General features: G+C 37.4%; 1 protein-coding gene across 1 annotated transcript in view; it reads left to right on the plus strand.

Annotated features, from left to right (window-relative positions):
- The window catches only part of PPP3CA (protein phosphatase 3 catalytic subunit alpha), a 189,831-nt gene that overhangs the window by 143,869 nt on the left and 17,972 nt on the right, over positions 1-27,990 (plus strand). Inside the window, exons 6-10 of the mRNA XM_042812207.1 lie at positions 1,722-1,861; positions 13,117-13,194; positions 14,748-14,842; positions 23,932-24,057; positions 26,706-26,780. Of these exons, the coding sequence (XP_042668141.1) occupies positions 1,722-1,861; positions 13,117-13,194; positions 14,748-14,842; positions 23,932-24,057; positions 26,706-26,780 (514 nt within the window). The remainder of the gene's footprint in view (positions 1-1,721; positions 1,862-13,116; positions 13,195-14,747; positions 14,843-23,931; positions 24,058-26,705; positions 26,781-27,990) is intronic.

Consider the following 27,990-nt stretch of genomic DNA (forward strand, 5'->3'; position numbering starts at 1 on the left):
AATACAAGAGTACAGCATAAGCTCCAACTTACTGATCCCCACGTAGGTGCTGTCGGTTTCTTCAAGTACTCATGTTGTTGCACATTTTCAATGATTTTTTTTATTCAGATGTTTTGGAAAAAGAGATCTCAGTTGATATTTTGAAAAAGAAATATTTGATCCATTCATCTTTAGTGTTTCTAGCAGTAAGGATTTCTATTTCTTGCATGCACTTTGAAATGTGCAAATATGGGTACTTACTTCTGAGTTTTATAGATGAATTGTATTCTGAGGTTAATTTATAACCTGGTAAGATATTTATATGGTTTAAAATATACCGGAACCAGTAATGACATGTTTTGGTTTAAATACAATTAAATGGAGATACTAACTGCACTTTTGAAAATTACTGACTGTGAAGCTTTGTTTCTGAGGTAAAGGTTCACTATCTCTTTAAGCTAAAGAAAACCTAAATATTTGGCTGATTTTGCAACAATGCAGTGGCAGAGCAAAATTGTTGAGGGCTGAGATTCTAGCTTAGAGTCATTGTCTTCATTCCTTTCCCCCCCCGGTAGAGGTTTATTCATCTTTGGCAGTCAGCAGAAATTGATTTTGCATATTTATGAATTTTTATTTAGTTAAAGTGAATTATAGTTACAAAAGCATTAATTGCCTAGAGAGCTGAAATAAGTTAGAAGTTTAGATATGCTATGAATATTTCATTAGGAGGGTGCAAAGGTAAATTTAAATTTATGGATGTCTCAGTAAGACTTTTTCACTCATTGCAAATATGTAAGACCACTATTTTCTTCCTGAAAATTACTTTTTTTTTTTTTTAATGTTAGTTATTAACATTATTTGATCTTAATGGAGAGAGTAGAGAATGTTTTGGACTGCTGCTTGATTCTTACACTCAACAAGGGTGGTTTTTATGTTAAAGGATGCTTACAGAGGAATACTGCTTTTTAATATTTCCCTATTTGTTATAATCTTACTAACTACATGATTCTTTATTGCTGTAGTTTTTAATACCAGAGATCAGATAGAAACAAATTTTTAGCTTTTTAATTAGGACTGGGTTTATGGAAAGAATAGAAATATGGAAGGTTCTATAATGTAGAGAATCACAGAACCACAGAATTGTAAGGGCTGGAAAGGACCTCCAGAGATCATCAAGTTCAGGCCCCCTACAGCAGGCTGCACAGGAAGGCACCCATGTGTATCTTGAATCTCTCCAGAGAAGGAAAATCCACAACCTCCCTGAGCAGCCTGTTCCAGTGCTATGTTGTGAATGTTGTATTTTTCCTAAAAATATATTGAAAGAAAAAGGGAATTTGTTTTGAAATAAGTGTTGTATCTTTTTCTTGTAGTGCCTCACGCACATCAATCAAGTGCCATGATATCTGAAAAATCACAAAATACAGAAGTACCATCTTTATTTGCCACTAGAACAACTTGTAAAAAACATCAGAAAAAAAAATTTAAAAACGCACAAAATTCACATATGATGTTTCATTTTTTGATTGTATCCATTACTTCTCTTCATCAGTGTTAGCAAGGACCATTTTACTGTTTCTCAAAATCCTAGTGCTTTAAAGCAGAGAGCATCCAGAGCTGTAAAGTACTTTGTTTGGGATGTTATTTTGGAAACCTATGGAATGAAAAATAATAACTTTTCATCAGTATTTCTGTGATACGTAGTTGAAAGAAGTTAGTATTTCTTTCTCTCCTATTTTCCTTAGTTAGATCGATTCAAGGAACCACCTGCATATGGACCTATGTGTGACATCCTCTGGTCAGATCCATTAGAGGACTTTGGAAATGAGAAGACTCAGGAACACTTCACTCACAACACAGTCAGGGGATGCTCGTACTTCTACAGGTGAACATTACTTCTTTGATTGTATGGATTTCTGTGTGTGATCTCGTTCTAGTTTGGTGATATGTTTGTTTGATGTTTGTAACACTTCTTTGATAACTGGATTGAGAAGGCAGTGGGCACTTCTTTCTGCAGGCTTGCCTTGCTTTCAGATAACTTCATCTTCAGTTTATTTATCTTTATCTTTATCTTATTTATCCCCACACCTGAGAAAACCTAAATGACTTATTTTTATTCACCAAAGCCTCTGTATTTAGCTTATTTTTGTTCTTGTAAGTTAGGAAATGAGTGTGAGCAGTTTTTTGCTTTTTGTTTTTTTTTTTAAATGTAGGTAACTACATTTCTAGTTTGAAAACTAGAAGTTTATTTTGATGCTGTTGTTCTGCAGGGTCAGTAAAAATAGATTTTTCCACACAGGCACTTTTATATCCCAGGTTTATCGAACTTTTGCTTACATCTGGGATTAGTTCTTCTCATTTGGGCTCTGAACAGAATTGGTTAAATAGAACTTGCTAACGGTTGAAAGGTAGGCAAGTGCCTATAATGTTCTCGCGGAAACATGTATGGACTTGAATGCAAAGGCATCTCTTAAACTCTTAATTAATCGCTGAAGTTATTTTCATCTATTTATGTGTTAGTAAAATACAACAGTGAGAATATTTCTGAAAAGTAACAGTAGTGCGTACCTAAATAATAAAAATAGAAGCAAACTGAAAAGAAATCTATGGGTTGATTTCAGACTTTTTAAAGTGTGTTCTCTTTCTGCTTCATAGTTCTCTAATTCTGTCCTTTAAGCATGGCTTTTGTGCCTTCCTACCACCATAAAGCATCAGAAGATTCTCCCATACACTGAAGAAGCGCCCTTCTTTAGGTGCTGGGGAGGTGCCCTTCAACAGCACCCAGGGAGATGCAAACAAACAGCAGCTCTTTTTTCTCTTCTCCGTTCTGTCTCACTGTAAGGTGTCTGTGGCCTTTCTCCATTTCCAGTGGTAGGTTTCTTGGTTTTCTAGAGTCCTGTGGCCATGAGGCAGAGGATACCCCATAGGTGTGCTTGAGCTGGTGGTGAAGAATCTGCCAAGTGCTGCTCTTCTTCTTGCTTTCCTTCTCTTTCCAGAATAGGAAGGGTCTGTGTTACCTTATGAAAGGTGGTGGTGATTACATTGTAAACCATGGGGATTTTGAGGAACTTTTCTCTGTTCTTTGTTGTTACCTCAATTCAGGCAAACTTATAAGGAAAATAGGGCAGTGGAACTAGCAGAGCCAGGAGGATGAGAGACAAAATGAGAAGCAAAGTGACATACAAGTCTTAAGTTTTCCAGAAGAGCTCAGCAGGAATGAAGAATCCAGCTTTTTTAATTGTCTTAGAAAATTAAGAAAACCCCACCCAGAATGTAACTGACCCTGAACTCTTTAGTAAAATGTCGAGAATTAATCAGTGGCTTCTAGCAGTAACTGGGAGACAGAGGTACTAAAATCAACCTTCTAGTTGGCAACGTTAACAGAAAGGTAAATGATGGTTTGACTTTGAAAAATTAGTTTTCCTAGTCCTTTCTTTAAAAGCTTTAATTGCTCCAGCATGGGATGGACTGAGAACAAAGCATTTGTGCTGCAGCCTGTGCTGTCAGCACACACCTTTTGTGGATAAGTAATGCCACAGCCTCCAGATCAATACAGTCTGGAATGTGCTCAATATGTGTGTTTGGTCTCATTATGAAAGAAGGTGTCAAACCGTTGCAAACAATTGATCTGTGAAGAAATGGGCTTATGACTCCGAGGGCTAAAATCATTCCTCTTCCTGTGAACAGCACTGAACGCTGATGAATTCCTAGGAGTTCCAAGCACCATTCCTACAAACAATGAGTAATAGCAGTTTCCTTTCATGAACCTCTCTTAAAAAAGGTAGAAAGCCTTGTGGATATGCCTTGTGCTTAGATGCTTATTTGTACTTTTATGGAACAACCTTTAGATTTTAGGGTTTCCTAGAGCTCTATTTCTCAAAATTACCATGAAATTCCCCAATAATATACATCAGTTTTTCTTCTGAAAATTCTTTCATAATCAGAAAAGTGCATATTCAGGAAAAGATGAAATATTTGCAAGATACCTACTTGTGAGATAATGTGGGGGTGGGGGGGATGGAGCTGTATAATGACTCTAGCAGATGGCCGGCTTGGAGTCACCTTTGCCTGAGATTATATAAAAGCAAGTGTTACTCTTAAAAGAAATATGTAATTGCTCTGAATTTCATTCATTGTTTACTAAATTGTAATTCCTGGAAAAAATAAAATAAAATAAAATAAAATAAAATAAAATAATATCCATTATAACAGGTGCATCATCTAGCTTGCCTGCCTTTTCTAGCTTCCTCCTAAAAATGAAGGACAGTTTCCAAAGCAGCCAGCTAGGATGTAAAGAAGTTACTTAATTAGACTGTACTTCCTTAAGACTGTCTGTTGATAGAATGAACTTTAGTTTAATTTATCAAAAAATAAACAATTAGTCATTTCCAGAATTTTAAGTTAAAAGATAGTTGTGGGCATTTTGTAGCAATGTCAGAAAGATTTCAGAGACACATGCCAGGAAAATGATTTCCAGATGATTAAGATCTCTTAATTGCAGGAAATATCTGTGATAAATAGTTTCTTTTTTATAAGGCCTGTTCATTATCATGGCAAATTCCAACTGACACTTAAAGTGTTTCTCTGGTTATTTCCTAAAACAAAATGCTATGTGTTTAACAGTAAAGCAGCCTTCCAGCTGTGTACATGCAACATTAACTGGGCTTTCCAGCTCAGGAGTACATTAAATCTTCTCCACTCATCCAAAACTCATTTGAGAAACGTTGAGCCATTTGTATGAGCTAAATGTATGTGAGAAAGTATAAAGAATGTTGTTCATAGTAGTCTGACAAGCTTTTCACTACATCTATTAGGTGATCACTCACAGCCTATTGAATTTCAAACTGATCAAGCTTTTTCTTCAAGAAATTTCCTTTTGTGTCACAATTCTTAAAATGAGTATGGATAGCACTATAAAATCTGTTCTGGAAATCACAGATGTAACCTGTCATTTAGAGATGTAAAGGAAAGTCAGCTCAATTTTCAAGGGTGCTACACATGAACATTTATTATCTTTTGTGTCCTCCTGTGCATTTCACACTGGAGGTTGTCAGAATCTGTGGGTCCTGGGAAATAGCAGTAGCACAATGCCAGAGTGAAAAATAGCTGTGATATTTAAGTAACTTTTTGGAAATTTGTGTAATTTCTCTGTACCTTAAAGTAAACCAAGAGCAACAGTGATGAGATTTCATTTCCCTTTCCTGAAGTTATTTCATCCTAACCCATAGAAAATAATATCTTATTCAGAGAACGGTACAAACAAGGGAAATAGTTTTTCCTGTGGTGTGGTTTTTTTTCCACACCAGATTTTTCAGATTTTCAGCTGATCTACCAATAAAGAAGTTCCACTTTGTTTATCAGATTATGTAGTTTTGCTTCGGATTTATGTCGTATGTGTTTATTTCTGCTTAGCTGGTTGTACTCATCTTGTCAATGACCCATAATACTTATTTCATGGACTAGTGGTATAGTAACTCCCAGGCTTTTTTGTGAGAAATGCATCTACCTTGGCAAGACATGCTGCTAATCCGAGAATGGCTTCTTTCACTGAACAGAAAGCTTGAAGTCAGCTGGACTTTTTTCTCTCTCAGAAACATACTAATTTAAGGAGAGACAGCCAGAAAGTGGTTTAGACAATGTTTGAGGTAGGAGGCAAAAAGTGTCCTTTCTAAGCCACACTTGGAGTGGAAGCATCATTATTCCCATAAGATTTATGAGATGAATGAAGAATTAAGACGTTCTTTTATCACATTTAGACGAAGTTGCTATGTGTATACAAAGTCCTAACTGTGAAAACTGCAATTGGATCCATGCCCAGCTTGCTTAATTTCCATTGTGTCAGAGCTCTGATGAAGAACTTCAGGAGTCCAGATACTCTGCTAGGATAATTAACTGTGCCTTGCCGTGATGGGGCTGCCTATCAGGAAAAAGCACACATACAAGCTTATTGCTCACTTTCTGGAATCATTTGTGCATTAGACTTGGTTATTTAATGGATGTTAGCAAGAGCACAAGAGTAAGGTGAGCCTGGCCCACATCAGTGGATGGCCACAGAACTAGAGCAAATACTGAGGAATTTTTTGCAGGGATTGTGCACAGGCTTCCTGGGTTTTGCTAGTGAGCTTGTTAGTAGTTCTTAGGGAGTGCTGAGATTTGTAAGGCTGTTGTTACCTTTTTTTAAAAGCAACAAAAAGGGAAGGCAGAGATGTAGCAAAGCAGTAGCATTGTGGCTACCATTGGAGACTCCTAAAAGAACTTCATTTGCTAGCCTTGGCAAAAATAAGGTGACTTGGCCTTAGGAATGCTCAGGGTAGGATAATAATTTCAGCCCTGTCAGCGCGTTTCAGTGGTTTACTTCACACCTAAGTTAGGCTTGTGAGTAACAAGGACTCAATAAATATGTGCTAAAAAGCTATTGAAGATTGTAGTGTGTTTCACTATGCAATATGATGCATAATTACATGCGTGTGCTGGTACAGTAGCATCGTTTTAAACGTTTTCACCACCTTTTCATTCTTCCTTCTCCAAGGCCAGAAATTTTTTGTTGACTTCATTATACCTGCTCGGTTGTATTGGTGGAATTGCTCATGTGTACCATCAGATCTGGGAACAAGACCAATTTTAAAAAGAATGACTCTGTGGAGAAGATATGTACATAGGTCACTCTGCCTCCTAAGATAGGAGGCGTTACATTTGGAGCTGCCCTTGTATTTATTGTTCTGATCTGCTGTGGCTCCCTGGTTGTTTCTCAGTGCAGGCAGCATGATTAATGACAAGAGAAGACTGGCTGAAAGATTTGCTGGGAGCTGCCTAGGACAGTGAAGCAGCAAAAGCCTTTGGTGACTGAAGTACAAGGTTGATGGGTTTTACTGAAAACTTTTCATACACGCATGTAATCTTCTTAGAAGAAATTTGAGTGCCCTCTTTTTAAGAATGTGTTTACAGCTCTTCACTAATGGCATCATGAAAGATATGTAGTTCAGTAATTTTTTTGTCCCATTTTGGAGAGGAAGCTTAAGTCTACATCCAGGCCATGTGGTCATTAACTTTGAGTTTCTACCTATTCAGCATTTTCTCTGTTGTTTCCAAAGTTTCTTATGTTTGGCAAAGAATTGCCTTTCTGAGTTGTTATCTTGTAACATTGCAAGAAAAGAAAATGTAAGCAGTGTTAAACTCTGTCATTGTTTTGTTAAAACTGGACATTTATTTATTTGGCTAAACAGTAGTATGTATCTGTGGGTTTTTGTGAGTATAAAAAGAAAGAAGCAAGATTACAAAAATTAGGATGGGGCATTTTGTCATTATCACTCCTTTAGAAAAAGTTCTTCTTTCTCATGTATTAAAAAAAGATTTCATGATTGAATACTGCATGAAAATAGCAATCTGTGGGTGTATAAAATTATCAGGCCAAAGTTGATACTATGATAGTGCTCACCTGTCCAAGTTACGTCTATCCAGATGTGCATAAGAGAGCTAGAGATGGGTTAGACCAAAGATCAGAAAGGTTTTCGGATTGTTGTTGTCCTGGTATGTCTGCTTCTCCAGCTTCTGAAAAGTCATGTGGAGGCGAGCACAGGGGGAAGCAAGCCAAATGTCTTGGTTGATTTTGTCATTTCCTCCTACCATTTAGAACATCATTATGTGTAAATACCTTTTTCTTTTTTTTTTTTTTTTTTTTTGGTTGTTCTTGTGACAAAAACATTTCAAAACATATTTAAAGCCTAGTTCTCAAATGTGCGTGAGTCATTTTCTGCCCTGTCCATGTCACGTAGGTTGTTTAGTTCTATCTTTGCATTTCCTTGAATCTGAAGATTAGCTGCATTTGTCTGAAACCTTCAAATTATGTCTGCTAGGAAATGACCCATCAATCCAGGCAGGAGGTGGAGGTGGCTGGACTCCTGGAGCATGGGATGGTGTTCTGTTATTTGGGGAGGTCTAAAAGAGGCTGAGATGGAAGCTGTTATTTATAGTTGCAAGTATTTTTGGTAGCTTTGAAGGACTTCCAGAAGAGTTTGTGCCTTCAAGGTATCCTATAAATGCAAAACAAAGAACAACCATGATCCCAACATGTCTGTGCCTCTTCTTTAAATGTGTTGGAATATTACTAGATGAAAAATAAACTTTATTCAAACAATAACATGCTATCATTAATTTTCAACATGGTCTATTTTGGGGGTGTATTTTAAGTCAAAACTTTCACTGAGATCTGTTATTATGAATATGCCTCATTATGCATCTTCTGCACACATGCATGTGATTCCTATGAGAAGGGCTGGATGTTCCTTGGCAAAATGCAAACCATGCAAGTGGAAATCACAGGGCATGGATGCTGATGAGTGTGCTTGCATGCAGTCCATTGTTTTCCTGCTGTTGTTGGAAGATCAATGTACAAATATCTACTCTTTCGGTTCATGTTAGCTAAGTATTGTTTCTGTTTCAGAACTGTGCAGAAGAAATCATTGATCATGCAAAAGATACCTCAGAACTAGTAAAATATTCATGAGACATTTTAATGAAGAAGGAATGGTGAAGGGGGATATATCACAGTCACATACTCCGCGGAGAATAACATCTCTAGTTTAGCAGTGGGATATTTTGTTTTCTCTGTGAGTCACTGCTCTTCTGTGATTCAGCATGACACATGAGGTGCAGGCAGAGCGGTAGGTTGTTCTGGAAAAGCCTGTTGCGTGGGGGGGAGGAGGGGGTTCTGTTTGTTTGTTTTCCCTCTTGGCCAACTGTTTTATTTCTGGCTCAGCTGAATTGAAGTCTGGGCTCTGCAAAGCAGGGCGAGGAGGAGTTTCTGGAAGGATAGCACTCACAAAAACAAGTTGCGAATTTGCTTACAAGATGACTGCTTTGATTGGAAATATTTTAAAATCTAGTGATTTTTATTATACAAATTTAGAAAAAAAAAAATCCAAGTGGAAATTTCTGTAAAAAAAACTTGTTTCTAGTAAGCTGTGATATAATCTTTGGTTCTTTGGCCATTTGCAGGGCTTGCTGCAGCATCTTGTTCTCCAAGGTCAATAGCTTCAGGATTTCTGGTATTTTATCTATGGATTTACTTCCATACATTACTGTGGGATACTTTTCTGTATTTATAAATTTGTGTTGAATGTTTAAGATGAAATCACCTTTGGGAGGGAGCAAAACAAAGTGCTGATAATTGAAGCACTGTATTGTCAAAACCAGTACAGCATACGTAACATCTACATACAGCTGAAAACTTTGCTTCTCCCCAGCAGCCACTTCAGCAAATAGCAAAAGAAAAAAACCTTTGAGAGTTGCCTTGTGGCTACTTGTGGGGCAGTGTTTTGGTATTGAGATTGTTTTTTCAGTACAGTTGCCATGCTATTTACATAGAAGTAAATATGACAGTCAAATGCATGGAGCACTAAAAATTGGCCTCTTTGCCTTTTCTTGGTAATGGGCAGTGTAGAACCTGAAAAATAGCCAAATCCTACTAATACAAGTCTATTTTCCTTGAATGTATGATGAATAAGATAATTAAGGTATTAAAAAAAGGAAGAACTTTTCTACTTTGAAAAGGAAAGAAGAACCTATCATCTCTATTTGGAAGTTTTTTTTTTTTTTTTTTTTTTTTTTTTTTAACCACTTCGTTTAAGTGGTAAAAGCAGTACTTAACACTGCATGAAAAGAATACTTTGGAAAAAGATGTATTAAGCTAGACATTTTGAGCAGCCACACTAATAATGAACATAATCAACTGTCTATCAGATTTTTTTGTTACAGACTCCTGTTTTCATTAGGTAATGTAAATATTTCTAAATAAAATGCACCATAAGCCTACATTTAGGTGATTCCAAATACCATACATGAGAACATAAGCTGGGTAGGCCATGTTCATAAACACTTTGCCCTTTGAGCGGGTTTGTAGACTTTAGCTGCAAAGAACATTTCAGCTTCAAAGCATCCAGGAGGTTTGGAAGTGAGTAGTAAGTAACCCTTGGATAAGCTGAAGAAAGATGAGGCATTAGATTTTGCATCGTCATTTCTGAATTATCATCTCACTCGTGTGCTGGAATAAACTGATGGGGCAAATAAGTGGTTGCAAGTGGGCCTTAAAAGTGGCCAAAGAGTGGCTGGGACAGCAAGTCTTCTGCTTGGTTGAGACTTTTTAAAAACTTGGTCAGTACATTGAGCAAAAAGTTGTTCTTAAGTATTTTTTGTAACTGTGTTACCATGTGACTGTACTTTGTCCCTAAGGTACTGCGAAACAGTGGTGTTTCGCCAGGGTGTTTGATGGTACATGCAGCCCTGTAACATCATAATAGAACCCTAGAATTGTTTGAGATGGAATGGGCTCTTAAAGGTCATCTAGTCCAACTCTCCTATAGTGAAGAGTAACATAGCTACTGCTACATCAGGTTGCTCAGATCCCCATCCAGCCTCACCTTGAAAGTCTTAAGGACGGGACATCTACTACCTCTCTGGGCAATCCTCACTGTAAAAAACTATTTTATTTCTATCCAGTCTAAATCTCCCCTCTTTTAGTTTGAGACCTTTTTCTCTTGTTCTGTTACCACAGACTCTGCTATAGGGTCTGTCCCCTTCTTTTTTGCAGCTCCCCTTTAGATACTGAAAGGTCACTATCACAGCCTTCTCTTCTCCAGGCTGAACAGCCCCAGCTCTGTCTGCCCTTGTAGAGAAGGTGTTCCATCCCTTGGATCATTTTTTGTGGTCCTCCTCTGGACACAGTCCAGCAGCTCCATGTCTCTCCTGTACTGAGGACTCCACATCTGGATGCAGTACTCCAGGTGAGGTCTCACCAGTGCAGAGTAGAGGGGCAGGTCATGCTTCTTTTGATGCAGCCCGGGATTGGTTGGTTTTATGGTCTGCGAGGGCGCATTGCGGGCTCGTGTCCAGCTTGTCAGTGATACCTGATTGTAAAGTACACAGATGCAGGGACGCTACAGGTTGGTTTGCATTGTTTACAGGCATGCTGTGAGCCCGTTGTGTCATAGAACCAGCACACAAATGATCGCAGAGATGCCTTTGTGTCTTGCCCAGTTCTTTCTATTTCCTTTTTTAAAACCTTTCTGCCTGTTCTATTATTTGAACTACAGGAGTCATTGAATCAATACTGCAAAATAGCTTTGTGAATGGATGTTAATACAGAATCTGTTCTGCTTTTTATTTAGCTATGAGGTAAAATTTCAGAGCTGTTTTGTGAAGTTTACACCATTTGTCACTTGTTTTGATTTTTCTTTTATTTCTTTAAGCAACAGTTTTGATTGTTGCTCTCCAGCTTGCCCAGCAGTAGGAAGAGAGAGCTGTAGTATCTGTGAGCCTTATCTTGGGCCTCAAATCCAGGAAAACATCTGCTGGATGCATCTCCCAGTCACAGCTGAGGCTCTGCTGTGGGACAGGCTACATTCAGGAGGCCTCCTATGAAACAGAAGGCTGTGCTTCTCCTTCAGGAGTTCTGGTAAAGGCAAGCTGGAAGAATGTCTGGTCTTCGTTACGCAGACGTCTCATCTGCTGGCACTGAAGGGGCATCAGTGACGTTAGGACAGCACGGCATACCAGCCCTTTCGTCTGGTTATGATGGGGTTTTCTATTTTTTAGAGCGTTAATTAATTAGTGGCAGGAGGTGGTAATACTTGCTTTATCCTCAGGTTTAATGTTTTAAATGCAACTTCCTTAAGCTGCTGTGAGAGTGAGGCAAATACCGTGCTGGAACTCTGCCAGCGAGGAAGGTGAAATTCAAAAGAGCCTTTCAGTCAGAGAATCACCAGGCAGAGGGATTTGGAGCAGGGCCGTCTGCTAACTCACGGGGTGCTCACTTTCCTGCCAGGATGAAGGATCACGAAAGAGAAAGCAGTCAGCTTAATGATCTCTTGGTTTCAAGGGTGGGAAATAAATCTGCATAAAGCAAAACAAATTACATAGGATTGACTTGATGGGAGGAAAAAGAGAAGAGCCTCCACATCTGCCATTTGGTTAAACAGTCTTTCCCAGCCCTTGCATGCTTTTAAGGGGCCTGATAAGGTTTTGTCAGATCTGTGAAGAGTTGTTTTCGTTCCACTGCTGCTTCACCTTTACGCTCATAAATGCACATTCTTTATTGTGTTTTGCTCTTTCTTTTGTTGGCTTTTGACATAGGAAACCAGATCAGTTCTGCATTAGCTTTCTAAAGATAGGTGGTGTTCTGCTTGCTGTCTTGAAGTGGTAGATGGCCTTCATGCTGGCTGTCTTTTAATACAGACCCGGAGAGTCGTCAATGGTTTGAAAGCAAGAAAACATCTGTTACAACAATAAACAGCTTGTCTTAGAAACTAACACTATGGAGTAATTTCAAGTTGTATTAACATGTATTTAGCTATAATTTTAAATAACTTTTCTCTAAAAAATGGTTATTTCACACTTGTACTGACAAAACTGCATTCAGATTCTGCTCTTCATTCTTGTTCAGTGTCTGTAACAGTATGAATGGTCTTCACAATACAGAGGTGGTGGAGAAGGGCTTCACCATTTGAAAGCAGCACTATTCATGTGCAGGAAAAACATCATGACAGAGGGATTTGCACCACTTTCATCTAATAATTTTGTTATCGTACAGTAGAATATGTCTTGTAAAAGTGCATTCAGTGAGCATGCTTTGGGGGTGTTAGAAGTCACGCAATTCATATTTTCAGTTGCTAAGGGGAAAGTTCTTGTTTATCAGGGGTGTGACATTCATAAGATCACAAATGTAATTTGGAGACTGTGTTACCTTTCTTTGCTTCTCCTACTCTCTCTTACCATATTACTTGGTGTCCGTAAGCAGCCTATGCTTACTGCAGTTAGGGGACAGGGTTTTCTGCTGCAAGCAACCATTGTATTGTTTTTTTCTTGTTCTGAGCTCATTGAATCTAAAAGTACAGTAGAAGAAACAACTGTCTGATAGGCTGCATCATGGTTGTTATGTAATAAATTGCAGATTTCCAGTGTTTTCACTCAGTGCAATTATGGGATGGGAGAAGAAAGTGCTGCTTATGGTGCTGTCTCTGCTGAAATGTGCCAGCAAAGCAGGGCTCATTTCATGAATGATGCATATTGGATCGTTTTTTGAAAGCTAGAGCTAAGTGTGGTGCTTCTGGTAATACCATAACAGGTGCTATTATTTTCTTCCAACAGTTACCCTGCTGTGTGTGAATTCCTACAGCACAATAACTTGTTATCTATACTTCGAGCTCATGAAGCCCAGGATGCTGGGTAAGTGTGTGTGGAGAGGGCACCAGGTGAAATTAAGCAGGGCAGGAAAGAATAACTGAGTGAGAGCGAACTGCAAAACTTAAGAGCTCTTGCAATGTAAAATTACTTTTTATTAATGGTACAAAAGCATGCGCTAGCTTTAGGATGCACAATCTCTCACATGATTACTACCAAGCTACAGGACTTAATGAATCCTCATATATTCCAATTACATTTAGTGATTTTAAGTGACATAAAATGATCAGAAGTTATTTGGATGCCAAGTTTGGGAGGGGAAATCAGTTCAGCTCAGCAAAATAAATTTTACAAATGTGGCTGACGCAGGCTGCTGTGATGTCTAGGAAGCAGTTTGGCTCATGAAGGCCAGAATTGCTCCCTCTCAAATTCTTCACATTTCTTGACCTACTGGTTAAGAATATATATACTTTACCATGAAAATGTGTTGAATGTACCATAGTTGAGAAGTTTTGATGAAGAGTTGGTACCTGAATAAATACCTTCTCGTGTTTTGCACAAATTAGTAATGTGTTTATTGTGTTAATTTGGAGGTAGAAACTTTACCCAACCTGAACAGTAATAACAGATAAAAAGTAATGATATTGTAGGGTTTAGATCGATACGTACTATGCATATAAAAAGCCATTCTGAATGCTTGAATTATCACATACTTAAAAACCTCAATGCAATTAAAAGCAAGCTATTTCTCTGCCAAAAGTAACTGGCATGAAATACCCAAGGGTAATGAAATTTCATTTTTATTCTATTGCTTTCCAATAAAGGGTGAAATATAAAGTTTTTTGAAAGGATTGCACTAAGTTTCTACAATGGTTTCAGTGTAGCTATCGTGGATGGCCTCCACATTCTTCATTTTCTCGTAGCTTAAGGCTAACGAGAAGTATTTGGTGTTGCTTGTGTTAAATTAAGACAAAAATACTGTTTGGTCAGTTGGCTTTCGGTTTCTTGCAGGTTTAATGCTTGGCTGATTATGTGTTGCTCTGTTGGTCCAGTAAGCCTTTTATTTTTCATAATGCAGAAAGGTTAAGTAATGAAAACATGCAAGCACTAATAAGTTGGCTAATAGACACAATTAGATTAGATGTAGCACTGAAAATATCAGACCCTCTGGTTCCTCTTCCTTTCTCTACTTTCCATCTCCCCAGCCTTGCCATCACTGGCACATGCAGGAGAGTAAAAAGCCGGAGGCTTGGGGCAAACATTTCCTTCTCTTCTGAAGGGAGGAGTGCTGGTGCTGGCCTTCACTCAGTCCTATGAAAGACCAAGTGCTGGAAGCGGCCCAGGGTGCCACGTGTGCAGAGACAGGCCACTAGCAAATTCGTAACAAAAAAAGAACTTCTGCTGTGCTAAATTGCATCTATAATGAATAAATCTGCAGGAATTCTATATTTTCTGTTTTTAAAAAAGCACATATGTACATCTTCTGGCATTTGTAAATGCCAGTGCAGTAATGTATTTGTGTTTTTTGCACCGTATTTGGTCAGAGATAAGTGAGGTTTCAACAAGGGACAATTATTAATATCTTCTCTTTCCCCTAGGTATCGCATGTACAGGAAAAGCCAAACAACAGGCTTTCCTTCACTAATCACAATTTTTTCAGCACCAAACTATCTAGATGTATACAATAACAAAGGTAAGATTTGATTTCTATTGATATATAGTAGACTGTAATTCTTTGTTCAAATGTATTACATTATTTTTTCTTTTTCTCCTTTTTCTATTTATTAGTTCATGACCATTCAATTTATTACTTAATGCAATTTTAATTGAGTTTATTATGGGCAGATGTGTGCCTCTGAGTATAACTGTAGATTCTAACAGGCCTTAGGATATTTCTGTATTTTGACTGCAAGTTATTAAGTAAATGTTATACAGGAAACAACACTAAAAACAGCTCTATTAACAAAGAGAAGATTTTTATGAAATGCTGTTGTTGGTATGTTTGGAGACCAGTGTTCAATATAATTATTTTGGTCACTTTTCTGCTCCCCAAGAAAATTAATGAGTTTGTATACACAAACCTTCTAGCCAGCTAGCAAACATTGACAGATCTTCAATGGGTAAGGCTTGGAATACATATTGTCTGAGTTCTTTTATGTTTTGTTTATTAATCATTTGAAAGCAATTAGGTAGGAAATAAAATTCCATTAGCCAAAGAAAGACTGTTGCACAAATAAGCAGTCATTGGTCACTCCATAAAGGCTCTGATGAATATGAGTGTTTGCAGCTTCTCTGAGATTACTGCATTCCCTGAAATCTCTAATGAACTGGAAGAAAAAAACAAACCTGTTTCTGAAAGTAAAGCATTCTAATAAAGCTGTCCTCCAATATCTTTAAATGATTGGTAATGTCTACTTCCTCCCATTCCCAGTAAAACTAATGTTATTTCTATGTGTTAGTAAGAAAAAGATTTTTTTTTCCCATTGGGAAAAGCAATTTCATTGCAAAGAGATCAGTCCTTGAACAGAGACATTTTTAATTTGGATGGTTGCCTGCAAAAGCTTTTTTTTGTTTGTTTTTCTTTTTGCAAACTTGAAAAAAAAAAAAAAAAAAAAAAAAAGCTTCCTCAGGCATCATTTTATATTATAAAACTTCTAATCTGAAAGCTATTATACCATTCAATGTATGTACAGGCAGGAAATAATTCACTGTTGGGTAAGCAGTGTTGTTGCTCATGTAGTTCTCAAAATGTGTATTAACTTGTGGAAAAATTAAGAACATTCTGCAAAATAACTATCTAAGTAGAGCTGTTGGTAGCTATTTTTGTAAAAGTAAATAATACAGGGACTTGCTAGCAACCCAAAAGGGCAGGATGAAACAAGGAATGTGTTAATTTTCTTGGCAGTAGGAATGGTCTTGGTGGAAAAGTGTGCTGTGAGTTGGCTGCTTTGGGCAGAGCGCAGTCTGGTGACAGGTCTGTAGAAGCAGTGTGACATGAAGCGTTTGCCTCTTGCTTCATAATACATGAAGGCATTTCCATGCACATGGAGGTAGTGGGTGAGCAACATCTGATTTTGTCATGAAGACAGACATTAATTATGAAGTAATGATTTATAAAATACAAAATCTTGAATTTTTACAGCTCAAAGTTTGGGTGGTGAAAAAGAACTGCCCTTCTATTATCTCTATTTTGAAGCAGAGTCATTTCACTTGTCTCCCACTGTGGAAACCTGAAGACTGGTGGAAAGTCCTTGCTGATAAAAGGTTCTGGGCCAGGTTCTGAGAGCTGATAACCATCTGTGGTCACGAGTGACATGTCGATGTGTTGCTGAGTGTATGCAGTCTGAGTGAGCTCAGGCAAAATCACAGTGGTAGGAGAGCAGCACCACTCCTCAATATATCTTTTTTTTTTTTCTTTTTTTTTTTTAATTTAGAAGCTGACCTTTAGTGGATTTCTAATGCATTTCTGTTTAGTTTAACTGCCTCCTTTTCTCTCATTAGAAGCCCTGATGCATTATTTCATGTGACTGACTGCACTGACTCTTGGCTTTTAAAGCACATCATGCATATTTTTTCATTCTGCATTACTCATGCATGTTCATCTCGATAGCATTTGGGCGTTTGCTTCCCTGTTCAAGAAAGGAAAAACTCTGTCATTCTGAAGCAGTCCAAAAAAAAAAAAAAAAGCCACTTGTTGACATGTTTGATGTGCAGTAGATAGAAAGAATGCAGAGCTTCTGGCTGGCTAATTTCTGGAAGGGAAGGAGGACACCTCCACACAGAGGTGTTGCAGTGTAGTTGCTGTAGCTGACTCATTATGCATCGGTGCGAAACCTGATTGATTTTTAAACCAAACCATTGAATTTTCACTTACTGTCAGCCTTTGGAAAGGCAGCTACACTCCTACTGGTGCCTTCCGTTTCTAATATATGTTCTTAATATGCTTCTGGATGTAATTTAGCTAGCAGAGTCACCTTGCATAAATTAATTAGTCTCCATCTCCTACTGGCAAAATGCTGTGTTCCAGGTTTTGTTGTTGTTGTTTTTTAGGATAATGTTGCTTTTAAAAAAACATTAAAAAAAAAAAAAAAAAGGAAAGTAAAAGCTACAAGGGGCTAGGAATTCTCATTTTGTATCCTTGGTTAATAGTTCTTATATCCATTTAAGCAACTATACTTTCTTGTATATCTTCAGAGCTCTTCACCAGGACTAGGCTTGGCTGCTAGCTTTAAGGGTTTATTCAGTCCCAGCTGGAGATCAATCACTAGAATCAGATACTCACACAAAGAGCAGATAGGGAACATTCCTAAAGCAAATGGAAATTCAGCAGGAGTAGCTGTAGACACGATACCCAAACAAAACCACATTCAGCATATCTGCTGTTAATAGTGCAGACCCTTGACATATGCTGTCACAGTTCTGATCAGCCATGGGAATCTCTTTTGGCTGGAACCCCTGGATTCTGGCACGGGAAGGAGTTCTCTGCATCTTTCTGATTACTGGCCATGGCGTCTTGAAGTCTGTATGAGTTGCTCAGCCATCAAGTGGCTCTTGGTCCTGTCACAGCCCCCACCCGCAGGCATGCATGACATTAGGCGCCAAAGTTGGGTTTTTCAAGGAATTACAGTCAGCGGTCCCATTCTAGTTAATGGAGGCAAGTAGATGCTTTCAGAATATTCCAAGACTCAGAAAATACCTAGATGTAAGGAGCTTAGTGTCTCCTTCCTCTTTATTGTTATTAATGCCTTCCATATTTATTATAATGAAAAACATTGGCAAAGGCAAAGAATTCATGCATACGTTTTTGGCAACTTCTGAGTTTCTGTTCAGTATTTCATAACTTTCCCAAACCTTTATACGCTCATATTATTAAAAAGCACAAAGAAAAATATTCTGTAAGTTAATTATTAAAACTTTTTGTGAGGAATACTGGTACACTGTTGGTATTCTAAGAGATATTCTTGGAGAAGATTAAAAATCCTCCTGATTTTTGATAGCTGATTATGATTGTTACCTGTGGCTTCAAGATGAAGGCTGTCCTGATCAAGAAACTGAGATTTACCTCTTGATTCTAGAATGCCCATCACCAGGAGAAATTCTCTGTAGCAACAGTAAGAGGTTGCCAAAAAGCACTGCATTGTTTGACCTGTTGGCCTTGTACAGTGTTTAAACATTCATTCCCACATTTCAATTTTTAGTAGCTCATACTGCCTTAATTAGGACTTGCTTTAATGCTGTTTGTGCCATGACAAGAACAAAGATTTTACAGAAGATCTACAGAGGCATGCGATTTATTTGTTAATTATTGTCAATACTTAATATTTTAGTCTTTGGCTGTCACTTTGGTGTCATGCATGCATGTGCATGCTTTTTGGCTGAGTGAACAATTTTAACTAGCTGTCTAAAGACAGACTATTCTGAACATTTTTTAAAGAGTAGGTTTCATAGTGACAAGATAACCACTAGAGAATCCAAAGTTGCTGAAGAAAATAATGCCTCTCTTCCAACATTTTTCAATGTGCATGTGCTGCAGCTGAAAGGAAAAGCAGATGATGGAAAGAAACGAAGGAAATATGCAGTGGATAGGGGAGTTTGGAATACTAGAAAAATCAAGACCAGATGTACATTGATGTGCTTGCTAACAAATCAGATCAGTGACATCAGTCAAGTGTGAATAAAGCATCAGCATGTGGTATACTGTAGATAGATTTTATATTTCTTAAAATATAAGAAATATACCTGATACATGTTAGTCTGATAGAAAGTTATTTTCACGTTGGATAAAGGCAGAATAATGTACCTGGAAGGCAGAGATGATCTTTCAGAAATAATACCCCGTCATGTAAAAGGGACGCTGTGCAACCTTCTGTTTGCCCCATCAGTTCCCTTGAATGCTCTAGCACTGCTTTTGTGATGAGGCCTTCTCAAGGAAACAAAAGCTTCTAAAGAGATGCTCTTGGGATATTTAGGCCATGTCTTTGCCAGTGCAGAGATGTTTGGTGCTATTTCTTTTGAAGATACGATTGTACATGTCAAATGAAATTCTTCAGAATTTCCAATCGCAATTACCCCTACTTCATTATTGCATTATTTACTTCATTATCTTGCGCTGTGAGTCATTTTTTCCTTTGAAAATGTTTAAACTCCATAAGCATTTCACTGGCCCTTATCCCTGACCTGTCTCAGGCAGCAAACGCTGTGGTTACTTAGCAACTCTACTGGAGGAGAAAGTACTGCTCCCAGTTGCACAGTTAATGCTGAAGTTAATTTGGCATAAAGTCAGAAATTCAAATTCTCTGTTTAATGTGGAGAAGTTGAGAGACCTTTCACTACTTTTCTAAGTGCAGGTTGAGTATTCTGAAAAAAATACAAAAATATTAGTTAATTTATTTGTTGAAATTACTTTGTGGTTGTTTACCTAAAATAAATGCAGTTTATTCTGGGCTGCTATTTCTACCATGCTCAATTGTCTCCCTCTGACAAACAGTTTTTCAATTAATTTGCACTGAAAAAATATTCAGCTGTACTTGAAGCAGGTTGTCTGATGTGTTTGAGTACATGAACAACAGGGCACACAGTTTAATGGTGTTCACTTTGCCGAAGGCCTTAATTCAGCTCCCAATTCTTTTCAAGTGCTGTTTTTCATGTCAGAGGGATCTGTGATACCCACTCAGCTCTGACAAGTATGACACAGGACATGGGGGTAATTGAGGCTCCTCTGTAACAGAGGGAGACCAAAGAGATGGCAGTTTTGGGTAGCATCAGGTGCTTGTGCTTTATCCTAATGAGATAGAAGAGCTATCTCCATTCCAAGCTGAAGGAAGGTTTTTTACCTGCATATTCATCACCGCCTGCATTTCCAGCCATAGGTACTGATGTTAAATGCTTAAGATAAACAGTACGAATTCTCAGTGCCTGCTGCATTAGTCTTTCATTTCATTCTAATGTGATTTCAGCATCCGATATCTCAGTTTAGAAGCACTGGAAAGAGGTATAATGTCATTTAGGGTATCTGCACATCTTCACTTTACAAAACATTGGCTTCTAAAACTCATTTATAACTGTGAATACCAAAATGAAGTTAAAACGTGTGTGACTGTTTAGGAATAAGAAAACAAGATTCTTGCTCTTCTTGGTGATTATGGACTATAAAACTGTAACTGGTGGCTTGTTCTGCAAGTGTCTTGAGTATAGCTTTGGAATGAGAAGTATAGGGGCTGCATAACAAGCATCTGAAGTTAGAAATAAATGTTTGAGAAAGCCAGATTTTGCTCAGTTACCAGTTTCACAGCCAAAGGGATGTATCCCACTTCATTCCATTTCCTCAACCATCAACCATGTGGCCTGTAGTAATATCATCCTCAAAAGATTCCTGCTCCATCAGGGCCATTGAGGTTTTCTGTAGCTACTTATGCATCGAAGTAATGTAAAGTTGGGAATGAAGCAGAGGTGAAACCCCCAAACCTTTTCTGAGCCAACAAAGGAAGAAGAGATCTGTGAGCAGACAGAAAAAAGCAAGGGGCCAGCAAAGCTCAGAAAAACAGCAATTTCTTCTCAATCCAGCTGAAGTTTTCTCCCTCTGACTACTAAGCAAGAGCTGATCTGTTTAAGATCATCGTATTAGGTAGTAAAATATTTTATGTACATTACACCTGTAAATTAAAGATTGTAAATTGCACATTCAGAAAAGTATTTGTGGCACTAGTAACTACCTTGCCTTATTTTACTCTTTTAAGAATAGAGTCATTTGAGAACTTCTCCATCTTTGTTATTAAGCTACTCTATTGTACAGCATTTTTTTTTCCTTCAAGTGGCTCTTGAAGTCATTTGTGAGGAAACTGTACCTGTTACTTACAGAGAATTGTTTTTTAAAATACTGTTCTTGAAAATTGCTTTTCTAAGACGTTTAGGCATATAAATTTATAAGGTGATGTAAAAACGCTTTTTGTGCAGTAATCTCAAAGTAAGTTGTCTTCCTACAAAAAAAGTCAAACAAGAAAGCCAACCTTGAAACCATACAACTTCATTTTTACCAACTGTCTTGCTTAGGATGCAGTCTTTTATAGAGGTTAGTTTAAGTAAATAAGTAGTTCTGTAAAAGATCCATTTTTCACATAACTTAGAAGAAATTTGATGGTAAACTGAAGAAAGCAGGAAGGGAAACTACATTCCTTCAACTCACTAAAATGAATCAGTTGAAGTTTTAGTCCCCCTGAATGAATCTTCACATCCATTAAGTTTGTGTGGTTTTGATTCATTTTTACTGCAAAGCCACAAGCTATTTATTTTTATTATGCAATTGTGTCACTGAAATAGAAGAAGAATGAACTTTGATGCGTCCTCGGTAATTTAAGCAAAAAAGTGAAGGAAATATTAAGAGCATTCACACTAGTTTTCTCATTTTTGCTAATAGCAGGATGAGGCCATTTTTACTGAAAAGCAGAATGACTGCCAATAGAAGGGGCAAGGGTCAAATGTGCTTCATTTAAATTAAGGGCGTCTAGCTGGCAGAAGTTCACATAAATGTTAGCAGTCTGTTTTCAGTGTGCACCAGCAAGCTTCAGAAATTCCCAGGTCACTTCCAGAATGTCAGCAGCAGCAAAACGGAAGGCCTTTAGCAACAACATTATGCATTAAAAATAATAATAAAAGATTAAAAAAAAAATCTGATTGGAACACTTCAGTCAGTGGAAACAGGTGAATAATTGGAGTTAATTGTTCACCTCTTTCAGTCCATGTGTGATACACTGCATTACCCGTATTTTTTGACATATTGAAGTCATGCAACTTCATTGCCAGCACTGGCTGTTAAGTAATAACTGGTCACTGGAACTATGTTCCTCCTGGAGAGATATTAATCAAAAATACAGGTGGAAAAGGGAAGACCAAATATTATATGCCTTGTAATCTGTGTCTTTGACGTGCTACATTTCTGACATACTTTTTATTCTTGCTGTTTCATCATTTATGATGGTATTATCATCTATGCTTCTTGCTTTCTTTGTAAGCTTCAACAGTATTGCCTTAGTCCCGTGCTGATGAAAACTCTCATCTGCAGTCTTCTGTACCTGTATTCTTTAAGAATTTTAATCTCTTTCTGTTGGAGATAGTTATGAGTCCCTATTTTTTTATGTGGTCATCCCAGAATTGCCTTTCTCTCCATAAACAAAGAAATATTTGCTCTTCTATTTCATAAATGGCTCCATACATCATAAATACACACCTATGTGCAAAATAAATATATTTGCATAATTCTAGAAATTACTAACTTTAAGAAACATATTCTGTAAATTAAAGTATACACTAATTAGGTTAGAGATACTGTTACCAAATTGAGTCTTCAACTACGTTATTAAGATGTTATGAGAAGATTATTTAAGATCTTTGCAAGAAGGCTGGTGAAAGAGTTGGGGCTTGGGGGGTAGGGTGGAGAATGAAAGGATTAAATTGCTTTACTGTTTCCCAAGATGAGGCATATAGGTCATAAAGTGAACAACAGAAATTCAGCGCTTGTTTTTCTTCCTTAGAATCTTCTTTTAAAGCCGATAGGCAGACTGTGATCCAAACAGCTATTGCACCTATCCCCATTCAGTGTTCTTCCATATGGTCTCAGTAAATGACCAGAGGTTTGAGTCATCTACAACACTGTAATAATTACTTAAGGCTACAAAAATTTTAAAATTGCATAAAAGTCTAGATTTGCTGTGCAACAGTATTAGCATAACATTGGGCAAACTTAATGCTTTAGTAAATGAGTTTTGATAAAGGCAGTTATCTAGGTTTATGTTAGACTTCATTTTATGTCATCTTTTGCATTTTCAACATTATTACTTTATGCCTCCGTAGACAAATTGATGTTGCCCCTGAGAGAATTGATATTCTCTCCTGCCTGCACTCTTGGTGCTCTTGGCAATACCCAAGCAATATTCATCCTTTCCCTTTTCATTTGACTTTCATCTGCACTGGGCCGGAGTACAGCATGATCTTTTCTAGAAATAAATAGCTGTTTCTTACTGATGCATTTTGCAGTGCTTTCATTTACTTTGTTCTGAGTATTGGAAAAATAAGTTGAAGTCATTCAGATCCTGTTTCAGATAGGAACCTGAAGCCATTAACACAAGATAGCACTGACAAGGTGCTTTAGAAGTCTTCTAGCTATAGCATAAACATCTATATTTCTGCATGTTAGCAGATGTAGTCTTTTTCTGTTAAAGACTCTTGACAAGAATGATACAAATTTTAAAAGGAACAAGACAAATACTATTATTGTGCATTCCTATGGACTCTTGTTCATAGGGATTGAGTAATGTGAGAAGAAAGTATGATCTGTTGTATCTTATGATGAATGAAATATGTTGAAATTGTTCACTGAAAAAGTAGCATTCAAAATATGAGTGATAAAAGTTTTTATTTATTATCTCCTAAGTGTGATTGTGAGAAGCTCAGATAACTGTGTAGAAGGAACACTGGGTGGATAGTCTCTGTTATTCTTTTCTGGGAGCCGATGCCAGAGCCTATGTTTATGTGTACTCAAAAAGTTATTATTTCACTTAGCAACACATCTTAGCACTAGTAGATGACACCACTTCTAGACTGGAAATGGCTTGTGACTTCTATGAGGTTATATCCTATCATAACTAGCAGTCAAGTGCTGCTGATGTGGTGTCAAGTGGTTGAAAGCTGGTCTTGCAGCCCTGAAGGCTATGAATACTACCAGTGTTGCTGGTCTGAGAGTGAGTCATTGATGTAGCTGACATCTTTTATCTCTATCTCTTATTTTAGCTGCAGTATTGAAATATGAGAACAACGTTATGAATATCAGGCAGTTCAACTGCTCCCCTCATCCTTACTGGCTTCCAAATTTCATGGATGTGTTTACCTGGTCCTTGCCGTTTGTGGGTGAGAAAGGTGTGTAAATTTTCTTTGTTCATATGTTCTTAGAAACTGTAGAATGGTTTGTTAGTCACTGTGCATGTGCCATAGTCTATTTGAAATGACAAGAATAATTTAAAGACTGATGAATTGCTTTCAAAGACAAATTTGAAGAAACAGGCCACAGGGACAGGCAATTACCAAAGGTTAACCGCACTTCTCCTGTTTGTTTTTTCTTTCTTATAATTTCCACTCTTTTCAGGCTATAATGCCATTGTACTTGCAGTAGAAATGAATTTTATGACATTGCAGGCCAGAGGTGAATTCACTGAATAAATTTTTTACTTTATAAGCTGTTTCTTTATAAGTTTTTGGGAATTCTCTTGTATATTGTTCTCTGCTTGAAGGACATCACATCAGTCTTTACTACATTATGGTTACAGCCTTATCCAGCTGACCTGCCATGATAAGGTGATGATGGGTTGCTTTTTCACCAGTAAATACAGAACTGGCGATGCTAAGACCCACTCTGGTTTATTGTTCCTTGATAGCAGAGAAGGAAGCACATGAAGGAAAATGTGCCTCTGAGCTCCATCTCCACCCAGAGTGTATGGTGCCTCATTGTTGGCAAGAAGACTCACCCTAAAATGTAACTCATGAGTTATTGAAACACGATGCTCCAGATCTTGCCTGAAGACAACTTCATGCTGTGAATGGCAAGCACACAAAGGACACACAAAAAAAGCTTTAGTCTAACATATTAAATGAATACATAATGCAAACTGCTTAAACCCGAGTCATTTTATTCAGGGCCTGAGATGAGGCTTGCTTTGATCCATCCATTATAGTACATTGCTGCAACAGCAATTACTGCCAGAAAACTATAATAAACTCATAAAAGCTGCTTGGAGAAACAGTTCCCTCTTAATAGGCAACTGAAAATACAGCCAGCTGTGGCTCTTACCTGCAGTCATGACCAGCTTTGTTTGCAGCCACTCCTTTGTACTAGAAAAGCTGCCACTGACATGGCTGAGATCTCTGTGAACTGAACAGATAGACAATAAAATGAGGATTAACAGAAAATAGACAGCTGTTTCCACTAATGGAGACATTACATAATCCCTGCTGATGCATGGTTCAGAGTTTCGTGAGGCAGATAAAATGCTTTCATTTTGTTTGACCATAAATTCAGGCAGGGCCTGTTCTGATGATGAGTCTGTTCTGCACATACATGGCAGTTCTGTAGGATGCTCTGTCAGACCATTTCCCAGAGGTCTCTTATTGACATTCCCATAGATGAAACCCTGGGACTTCAGGATGCGCAGTCAAGATTGAGTGAGATACTGAGAACACATCCACTCTTTTGTCTTTTTAATTTCTTGTCCTTCGTGTCTTCTCATGCGCTCACTGTTACCAATTGCTTGCAAATTTTGAAGCCAAAAGAAAAGGAGGTAAAATTAGTGTTTCCCCTTTCTGCAAAACAAAACTCATGGAGTGTAAGAGTTGATGTTCTATACAGCTTTTTAATTCTCTTCTTTTATAGATTTTTTTATTCCTCAAAGGCCAACAAAGGTAGGAAGCAGTTAGTTACATTTGTAATTTTTAGTGTGGAAAGTCTTTCCACTAATATTGTCAAAGGAATAAATATTAAATCCTGCACTAATTTAGGAAAAATATAGCTTTGCTCCACCCTTCTTATGTTTCAAACCATCATAGTTGTCACAGAAGAGAATTCTAACAACCATTTGATTCAAAAATATAAACTTTCAGTCTGTGTAGCTGGTGTAAGGCTAGCTGTGCCTGGTAACCATTTTAATGATGCTTACTGTATGTAGATGTAGTGGAGTTTTTATCAGTCTCCTAATGATTTCACATTTACCTCACAACCTCAGCTTTTTTGATCTCTAAATCCACTTACTTGGCTGTCATTTTTTTTTGTTGGGATTTTGGCTGTTCTCTATGTGCTCTCAGGTCAGTGCCTCACTTTTCCCATTTCTCAAAAGGGCTGAGTTTAAGGCGGTCTGAGGCCGGCCCCTCCATGCCTGAGTTGTAAAGCAAACAAGCTGAACATATTCGAATTCACCAACGACGTTTGTTTTTGTACTATTAGTCCTGGGTTTGAAGAGATGCTGCCCCATTATAGGCATCTCAGTGTTTTGTTGAACTAAAACTAGTGTTTATTAAAGCCTCTGTAGTAATGAAAGTATTACTGTCATTACTCTTCCTATAATTTTTCATTTGGAATGTTACTTCTTTTTCTCTGCAAATTGAAATCCTTTCAGCAATGCAGCAGCAAGAGAAGAGCAGTCAACTATGTTGTCCAAGTTGATTAAAAAAAAAAAAAGATGTATTGAGGGGTAAAAAAACCCCAGAAGTTACTTAGCTGTTTGACAGTTGCAAAGATCGTAATTATATTTTTTTTAATTTTATTTAGGTTCATTTATTTATTGCAGTGATTATTATGTTTAGAACAATTTTCTACTGGAAAACTATGCAAGCTGCCCTTTTATTAACTACACCAGACACTCCATGCTTGTATTATTACATGCATAAAGTAAGATCCATGTTTAAGAAGTGAGTTCCATTTGCATAGTGAATTTTCATTCACATTACCATGGCTAGAATTGGCTCTTTGACAGACCAGGGGAGTTTGATATCAGCATTTTGCTTTTCTTTTCCTTTAGTGACAGAGATGCTGGTGAACGTGCTGAACATCTGCTCGGATGATGAATTAGGGACAGAAGAAGATGGTTTTGATGGTAAGAGTGTCCTCCCCCTAATAGAGATTGTTTGCCTTGAAACTACTTCAAAGGTTTATTTACTAACCCTGGGATAATTTTCTGGGTCCCACTGAAGTTCTGTGCTGCTGAAAGCAACTGTTGTGCTAGAATCCAATGGATTTGCTTACTGCATGTTTTGGAAAGAATTAATGAAAATCTTGCCTTTCTAACCCCAGCCAAAAGTAAAATCTTTCTCTGGTCTCAGTCTTTTGATTTTGATTTTAAAAAAGCTTTTCTCTCCATGAAATCTGAGTTATATCTGAGCCATGATACGAAAGGATTAGATGTTGATTTTATGCATAATGTACCAGTGAGTCCCGCAGAAAGCTTAATTTTATTGATGAAATTATTCCTAGAAAAAAATAAGCTTGCAGTGCTCTATCTAAAACATAGGTACTGCAACTTTGGAAGAATTGTACCTGAAATATTTTTAGTCACTTCTTTCAATGCACTTTCTTATTTAAATGGATTTAAGTAAATAAATGTAATCAATAAAAATCAACTTATGCAAATACAGAAAATGTTCTGCTAAAAAGAAAGGAATTATCATTCCTTCTATAACTTGGAAGGGAATTGATATAATAAGCTCTCTTGTATCTATTTTTTGACAGTAAAATATACTTATATCTTGCAATTTGATGTTTCTTGGAAATAAATTTATTTCCTTAGCTATTTGGCTGTGCAAGAGTCAATTGCAACTCTCCAGAATTTCCCTTCTCTATTAAGAAAAATTGAAAAACTCCTGTGCAACCCTAATGTTCTTACTATGACTGCTTTCAGTGTTTTGGTGTAATAAGTAATAATAAAATTAGAGATAGGAAATAGTTAAAAAATAAAAATAAATAAATCTGGAAAAACAGAGCTACTAAGCAACTGATTTCTCATGAAGTCTGTTGGTAGAATGAAAAAAAGGAGAAAGTGGAGAATTATCAAGAAAGGCAAATACTTAATGAAATAGAATTAATCATTCAAATTCTCTTTGAGTCTTTATTCTTAATCTTTAGAGGAGGAAGTTATGTCATGGGCTTTGATAAGTGTTTCCTTTATGATGGAAAAGAAGAGGATGGATTGTAGTGCTTTGCATTTACCCTGAGAAGCCAAATGGGATTCCCTGTTCTGTAGCTGCTGCAGGGTGGACATGCACATTATCTTGCAGGATTTGGGACAAAGACTGAATTTACTGAAACCA

The sequence above is a fragment of the Centrocercus urophasianus genome, unplaced genomic scaffold (assembly GCF_019232065.1).
Source record: "Centrocercus urophasianus isolate 14NV4802_14NV808 unplaced genomic scaffold, USGS_Curo_1.0 seq_13, whole genome shotgun sequence".
Classification (NCBI taxonomy): Eukaryota; Metazoa; Chordata; class Aves; order Galliformes; family Phasianidae; genus Centrocercus; species Centrocercus urophasianus.